The sequence below is a fragment of the Mastomys coucha genome, unplaced genomic scaffold (genome assembly GCF_008632895.1).
Source record: "Mastomys coucha isolate ucsf_1 unplaced genomic scaffold, UCSF_Mcou_1 pScaffold15, whole genome shotgun sequence".
NCBI classification, from domain to species: domain Eukaryota; kingdom Metazoa; phylum Chordata; class Mammalia; order Rodentia; family Muridae; genus Mastomys; species Mastomys coucha.
Genome location: NW_022196897.1, coordinates 148906335 through 148914237, shown reverse-complemented (window position 1 = coordinate 148914237; position 7903 = coordinate 148906335). Strand labels below are relative to the sequence as shown.

The following is a 7903-nucleotide window of genomic DNA, read 5'->3' as shown; positions in this document are numbered from 1 at the left end:
AAAAAAAAAAAAAAAAAAAAAAAGACTTGTATTTCAAATACATAAAAAATTAATGGGCAAGAGGTGACTAGAGAGATGGCTTAGAGGTTAAGAACATTCGCTGCTCTTCCAAATGGTCTGGGTTTGGATCCCTGCACTTACATGGCACCTCATAACCATCTATAACTCCAGTCCCAGGGGAATCCAACGCCTTCTCTCTTTTTAAAAATATTTATTTATTTATTTGTTTGTTTGTTTGTTTAATGCATGTGAGTACACTGTAGCTGTCTTCTGCCACACCAGTAGAGAGCTTCGGATCCCATTACAGATGGTTGTGAGCCACCATGTGGTTGCTGGACACTGAACTCAGGACCTCTGGAACACCGTCAATACTCCTAACCACTGAGCCAACTCTCCAGCCCCGAGTCCTTCTCTTACTCCCTGTGGGCACTCTACACATGGGATGCATAGACATACATGCAGACAAAACAATCCACATACATAACATAAAAAAAAATCTTTAAAAAAACAACAACAAAAACAGGCTACAAAAATTAAAAAAACACAAAAGCATTTAATGGTGTTGGATATGGTAGCATATGGGTGTGGAATCCCAGCATTTGGGGAACCAAGGCAAGAAGATCACCAGTCTTAGGCAGTTGCAGAGATCCTGTCATGATACCCAAAAATAAAAACAAAAGCAAATATATTTAAAAATTAATAGTACAAGATAACTCACCCAATTATATTTGTCTAAAATAAAAATAAATATCTGGGTATATAGCCCAGAGGCAAAGCATTTGGCTAGCGCATGTGAGCTCCTGGATTTCATCCCCAGCAATACAAAAGATAAAGATAAAAAACCAAATAAATAAGTAATTAAAGTAAGTAAGTATAAAGAAATAGAGAAAGATGCTCAGAATCTGAAAAGACATAACTAGCCAATCCTGGAGTGCCACTAGATTATGGATCTGGATGTGTATGGAATGAGAGATTGACGTGGTTTGTCCTCAAATCCCAAATGCTTGGACATCTTTGCAGTTGTACCCAGCACTGTGGAATGAGGTTCTCAAGTATCACTTTTTTTTAAATTAATAAATTAAAAAAAAAAAATTCACGTGCCTGCAGAGATCTGAAGAGTCCACTGGATCCTCTAAACTGGAGAGAGATGGCTGAGTCACTGTGAGTGTTGGCACTCAATCCAAATTGTCTAGAAGAGCTTTAACTGCTGAGTAGACTCACTAACAGTGTCCTGGTCTTGGTTCTTTTTTGTTGTTTTAAGACTGGGTCTCACTCTGTAGCCTAGGTTGATGTGGTGGTTTGAATAAGAAGGCCCCCCCCTTGGGATGGAGAGATGGCTCGGTAGTTAAGGACACTGAGTGCTCTTCCAAAGGTCCTGAGTTCAAATCCCAGCAGCCACATGGTGGCTTACAACCATCTGTAATGAGATCTGCTGCCCTCTTCTGGGGTGTCTGAAGATAGCTACAGTGTACTTACATATAATAAATAAATAAATAAATCTTAAAAAAAAAAAGAATGGCCGCAACAGGCTCATGTATTTGAATGCCTGGTCACCAGGAAGTAGAACTGTTTGAAAGGATTACAAGGACTAGGAGGTGTGGCCTTGTTGGAGGAAGTGTGTCACTAGGGGTGGGTGGGCTTTAAGGTTTCAAAATCCCATGCTAGGGCCAGTTCTTCCTCCCCCTCCCTCCTTCTCTCTCTCTGTCTCTCTCTCTATTCCTCTCCCTCTTTCTCTGTCTGCCAATCAGGATGTAGCTCTGAGCCACTTCTCCAGCTCCCTGCCACGCTCCCTACCATGATGATAATGGACTAACCTCTGAAACTGTAAGCTGGCCCCACAACGAAAGGCTCTCCTTTATAAGAATTGCCTTGGTCATGGGTTCTCCTTATAGCAATAGAACAGTGACTAAGACAGTTAGTTGGCCTGGAGTTTGATATGTAGACCAGGCTGGCGTACAAATTTACAGAGACTTGCTTTTGCCTTTCAAGTGCTGGGACTTAAGGTGTGGGACACCAAGCCCCACCTGCCATTGTTCTTAAAATGAGTCCATAGAAAAGGTGGCACATGGTGCTTCTTTTGAGCACACCCTTCTGTTTCTTACCAGGATGGGAAAAACTCATGTAACTGAAGTGCAGTCCATGAGGACTCATGACACACACACCATCACAACACACACACCATCAGTTCACCTACCAAACACAAAGCCACTGAGAACCCATTCCATACCAGGCTCTAGGCTGAGCCAAGACACAGTGATCCTGCCAACCTTAGATTTGGTCCCAGGCTGGCAAGATGGCTCAGTGTAAAAGCACTTGCTGCCAAGTCATTGGTTCCCCAGGACCCACGTGGTGGAAGCAGAGAACTGACTCTGGAAAATTGTCTTCTGGCCCCCCCACAGGCTCTGAGGCACATGCACCTCCCCTCGGTGTAATAAGGCCAGAAAGAAATTAAATAGATAAATACATTCAGGCCCAGTGTTGATAGAGTAAGTGTTGGGGGAGGAAGACATACAAATTGATACATTGATGAAGACTAGTATGGTAAGTTCTGCTTAGATCCAGTTGACAGCTTACAACAGAAACACTAACATCAGGCTTGAGAACAGAAGCAAACTCGGAAGGATCTCTTAGCACCAACAGACCAAGAAAGGGGCCTAAACAGGAAGGTCAGGCCAATGACTGCTGTGGGCTTACCAATCCCATCAAAGGGAAGTAATGTCATTTAGCTGAATGTCTTCAGATATTGAGCCCAGACTTCCTAGTAGGGCCTCCTCACAGACGTAGAATGCAAGATAAGCAACCCAGAATAATCATATAGTCATGAACAAACTCCAAATGGTCTTACTGTCTTTCATATACACTAACCTGTGCTCACACGTACCATATACAACCACAACCATGCCCCATGCCTTCAGTCTCACACTTCCAGAAGTCTATAACCACTTCACACACACAAACACGCACAGGCTACCATACCCAGCTGGCTTCTGTTCCACTCCTCATTCTCTAGGGTGTTGGGGGCAGGCTCTCTCTCTGGGTCTTTTCCTTCTCCTTGCTTCTGTAAAGAGAAAGGCTAATGATGCCAGCTTATTGTCCTCATGGGTTGGGAGACAAATTCAGCCTCTGGTCCCTGGTCCTCGCCTGGCTCTCTGGTCCAATGTTATGCCCGAAATGGAAAGAGTTTTTCCTCTAGGGTATGTGTAGTCCTTGACAGAGTTCCTGCAGTCAATCCATGGCTTGGGTCTGTACCGCTGGGATGTATAGATCCACATGAGTACTCAAGTCCTCCTTAAACAATCTAACCACAATTCTCATTTCTAGTGGGGAAATTGAGTATATGAACAGTTCGGCTTTGTGCTCATTTTCCCTGACCAAGACAATCTTCCTGCTGTATTCTCCATTCTCTCTTTCTTTTTTTTTCTCTCTCTCCCTCCCTCCCTCCCTCCTTCCATAGCTCTCTTGCTTTCTCTAATAAGGTTTACAACTTGATTCAAGAGGGAATCTGAAACTATGGGAGCAGGATGCAACAGGAGTCTACTTGACCCAGACCCCTATCTTGGATTGACACGAATACAAAACTGAGGTTCCGGCTTCATCTCTCTCTCTCGCTCCGCGGCCCCCATTTTACCATGGCCTCCGGCTCAGACTCCTCTGATGGGCTCTGGGACTCTTTATGTTTCCTCTTTTTCATGGGTTTTAGGAGTTCAGAAGCGATGGTACAGCCTGAGTTCTCTACTATGACTGACCTACAAATTGGGACAGTTATTAGAGAAAAAATGCTATTACATTTAGTAGCATCCAGTGTATCCACATTCTCCTAAACCCGGAACCGGAAGGAGGCTTTACTAACTAAAAACAGGGCAAGAAAAGCGGCAAGCCCTTGTTCTTACCGCTTCTGGAAAGGCTGAGGGCATCGGTCTCCCGATGAGCCACCGTCTAGGCCAATACTTTGTTGAGGCCCATAAGCCTGGCACTTGCAGGAGCTCACGTCTACTGTGGGTTCCAGAGAAGTGACGTCTTGAGGGTCCTGGTGAACATCTGTGGGAGCCGTCTGGGCCTCAGTCTTCCCACCCATAGACAGCACACTCAGGCTCCGCCCACATCCCCGGTAGCCCATTTCCTAATGGACAGCATCATCCAGCCTTCGCCACTTAGGATCGCATCCGGTCACGAGCCAAACTAACTACAAGCCTCACCCACCCACCTGGGAGCAGGATCCTACCAGGGTGCTGGATGCTTGCATCTCTTCCGGCTATGACACTCTCGTGTCGCGGCTCCGGGCTTCGTGGTCGCTCCATTCCTATCATGCTCAGTGGCGCGTACTCGTTTATCCGGAACTGGGGATACAGGAAATTCTGAGGACTAGGACCTTATTCCAGCTCTCCATACCTTGGGTCACCCATTATCCCACCAAGTCCAGTCCCAGAATGTGTCATTCTAAGCCTCCTGATTCTACCAGCCTTTCCCCTTCAAGCCCCGCCTTCAATCCCAGGCCCCTCCCTGCAGCTGCCAATCTTTATGGAGACTGACCCGCATGCTGCTACCAGGTAAAGGTGCAGAAACCCCTGTCCAATCCAGAAGCCTGACTGTGCTGTTGGTCCCCGGTCCGGTGCTTAGCTGTGGCAGAATGGTAGCTGTTACAGGTTCGCTGCCAGCCACCCGCTCCAGGGCACCCACGTGGACTGACTCCCGGGGGTAGGACACATCCAGAGCAGTGCTAGGCAGACCAAGGGTAGCTGCATTGGCTAGAAACGATACACGGAAAAAACAAAGCATAGATGATGGGCCTGTTGACCCTGTCGCACTCCTGCCACGCATGCGTATAAAGGGGAAAAAGAGTTACAGACGGTGAAAAGGCTGGGCGTGGTAGCACAGCCCTTGGGAGGCAGATTTAGGGGAATCTTTGAGTTTCAGGCCAGCCTGATGTACAAAGCAAGTTTGAGGACAGCCAGGGCTATACGGAGAAACCCTGTCTCAACAAAACTAAACCAAATCAAACCAAAAAGTAACAAAAAGAGTGAAAAACATCGTCCTTCCCTACTATCCACACCTTGAGCAAGTATGGAACCTCCAGACCCCTGCCACTGACTTACTAGGAATAATGAAGGCGGTTGTAGGCAGGTGAGGGTGAGAACCTGCGCTGTCTCTGGCCACCAGGTGCACGTTGACCTCCCCTGTGGAAGACCCTTTCACTGTCCTTAGTATCTCCATGTCAGTGTGTCCCTCCATCCAGATGTCTACAAACCAAACACAGCCACCAGGGTGATGAGGACAGGGAGGGAAGAGGCTTCCTGGAGGAGAAACTGGCCATCCTCAAGGCAGCAACTTAGAAAGGTTTCATCTCTGAGAAGACATTTTAGGATGCCAGCAGCAGCTCTGACTCCTGGCCTTTACCTAGGTTACTGCAAGAACTCTGGCCAGGTCCTATATGCTCCCCTGTCCTTTATTTGTGAGGGTGGGCATAGTGGTATGTGTGACGTACCCCTAACAGCGTGCACACTATGTGTATGGAAATGGGTTATAGGATACCTGACTTTGGCCAGTGACAAAGGCCAGGCTAAGTCCAAATGCACTTCTTTCTTGGTCCCCCACTTCCATTCCCCATCTTGGAGAACTCAGAGTCTTCATGAACCATATTCTACTCTATCCAAACAGGACTGGTCCTTGTGGAAGGTGACGTCTTCCCTGCCCCTCTCCTTTTGTGTTGCCCCCGTACATCACTCCCTCTAAACCCAGGCACAACCATGGATAGGTGGAAAGGCTTTACAAGCCCCGACTGGATACACATACCCGAATAGCAAAAGGGTGCATATGCCACCCAGTCAGCAAACACTCCAGGAGATGGGGCTATAACTTACTAGCAACGCACTTGCCTACATGCATGAATCCTGTGCTCAAAGCCAGCAGAGAGGTTGGGGGATGCATGGAGAGAAATGGAAGAGAAGAGAAAGAACTGTCTTCTGTAGTATGGTTGCTAGTCAGCTGCTTCTTAGCAGCACTTAGCCATGGCATCTGGCATGTATGGTAAGGAAGGAATCGGAGGCTTAGCTTAGGACAGGGTTTTGATTGGACTCTCAGCTTCTCTACATTCACTTAATACCTGTGATTCCCGATAAGTAACTTTCCCACTCTGAGCTCCAGTTCCCCCCCCCCTTTTTTTTCTCTTTTTTTTTTTTGTTTTTTCGAGACAGGGTTTCTCTGTGTAGCCCTGGCTGTCCTGGAACTCACTCTGTAGACCAGGCTGGCCTTGAACTCAGAAATCCACCTGCCTCTGCCTCCCAAGTGCTGGGATTAAAGGCATGTGCTACCACTGCCCTTCGAGCCCCAATTTCTTAAGTATAAAATAAAATAAAAATCATAATGGCACCTACCTCAGGGGGCTTTGGTAAGTGCTGGATGCATTGACACCAGCATGTCTTCACAAATAGCAATCCTCTCTCCCTTCAGACAGAAGCTCCAGGGAGCTTCGCAACCTCCGGCCTGTAACACGGACCCTGCCCACTTGCAAAATCAGGTGCCATGGCTGCTCGTTTGTGCCCACCCTCCCTCCCTCTCTCCTGCTGCTCTTGCCTGTTCATTTTTTCCTAGGTTTTCCTCCCTAAAACACAGAATATATTATAGATGTCTATTACTAGAAGTCTAGAGCTGTGGTATAAACAGCTAGACAAGGTCAAACAAAACGAGTTTTTAAAACGTGTAATTCAGAATCCACCAAATTTCAGTCCCAATTATTTTGCCTCTCACGGCTGAAGAGTTTGCACCACTTAGAAATATTTACTTTTATTTTACGTGTATGGTTGCTTTTGCTGGAACGTTGTGTTCACCATGCGCATGCAGTACCTGTTGAGACCACCCGAGGGCTTCTGATTACCACCCCTCCCTTATCCCCCTCCCAACTGAAGTTCCAGATGGTTGACAGACACCACGTGCTTGCTGGGAACTGAACCTAGGTGGTGAGCAAGAGCAGCAAGTGCTCTTAACCCTGAGCCACCTCTCCACCCCCACCTTTGCATCACTTTTAATTATTTTAAATAAAACAAATCTTTTGTTTCAAATACTGGAGATCAAGAAGAGTGGTGGCTCATTCAAAGAACTCTGTTTCAAAAACCAGTCCGGCGTAGCAGGTGTCTCAGAGAAGAAGCTGAAGATGGCCTTCCTAATCCAGCTTGATGCCTGGTCTCAGCTAGTCTGGGAGAACCAATGAAATGTCAGCACTGCTCTGCACTCTGGGGACATAGGTGCCACCAAGACAAAGGGCTCTCATGAGGCTTATACTTTAAAGATAAAGGATGAGGTTGGAGCTGGGGACAGATCTGAAAGACGTTGTGTGATGATGGTATCTGAGACAGAGAAATGACTACAGGGAAAAGAGTGGAGCCTTGGGAGAACCAAAACAATTACAGGTTGGGAGGGCAAAGGAGATCCATGCCAGTGAGAGAAAAGCATTCGGTGAGACCCTTCTGGAGCACAATGACAACTGTCAGCCATCAGCCTCAGGTTCTCTGGAACTGGCCAGGGAAGTGTCTCTCATGTGCTCTCTCCCTAAGTCAGCCATAGATGATTAGTTCATAGAGGGCTAGGGAGACCCCCATGCCTTTACCTTCATTTGAGGGGTCTCTGCAGGCCCATCTCAGGTTCAGGGCTTCCTGCTCCTCAGGCTGACGCCTCTGCTATGACTAGGCCAGCATTTCAACATCTCTGCCCAATCTTGCTGGTTTCACAAGGCTACTCTCATAAACCTAGTCTGTGATTCCAGAGAATCCTACCTAAAACGAGAGTGGTTGCACATAGTAGATGCTCAATAAACAATTTCTGAATGTGTCCCTGCTGCTGTCACTTGCTGTCAAACTAGACAGTCTCCCCTCCCTCCCTCCCCCCTCCCTCCTCTCCCCTCTCTCCCTCC

At 47.1% G+C, this 7903-nt stretch overlaps 1 protein-coding gene across 5 annotated transcripts in view; it reads right to left on the bottom strand.

Annotated features, from left to right (window-relative positions):
- Window positions 1-7903, bottom strand: part of L3mbtl1 (L3MBTL histone methyl-lysine binding protein 1) — a 33683-nt gene that overhangs the window by 24934 nt on the left and 846 nt on the right. For 2 of the 5 annotated variants that reach the window (XM_031372651.1, XM_031372649.1), the window contains exons 2-8: window positions 7601-7766; window positions 5094-5237; window positions 4531-4745; window positions 4223-4337; window positions 3891-4038; window positions 3629-3746; window positions 2977-3058 (exon numbers count right to left, since the gene is read on the bottom strand). In XM_031372651.1, the coding sequence (XP_031228511.1) occupies window positions 2977-3058; window positions 3629-3746; window positions 3891-4038; window positions 4223-4337; window positions 4531-4745; window positions 5094-5229 (814 nt within the window). In that variant the 5' untranslated portion in view covers window positions 5230-5237; window positions 7601-7766. Of the gene's footprint in view, window positions 1-2976; window positions 3059-3628; window positions 3747-3890; window positions 4039-4222; window positions 4338-4530; window positions 4746-5093; window positions 5302-7600; window positions 7767-7903 lie in introns of those variants that run through there. The other 3 variants (XM_031372652.1, XM_031372650.1, XM_031372653.1) reach the window with 3 other exon arrangements.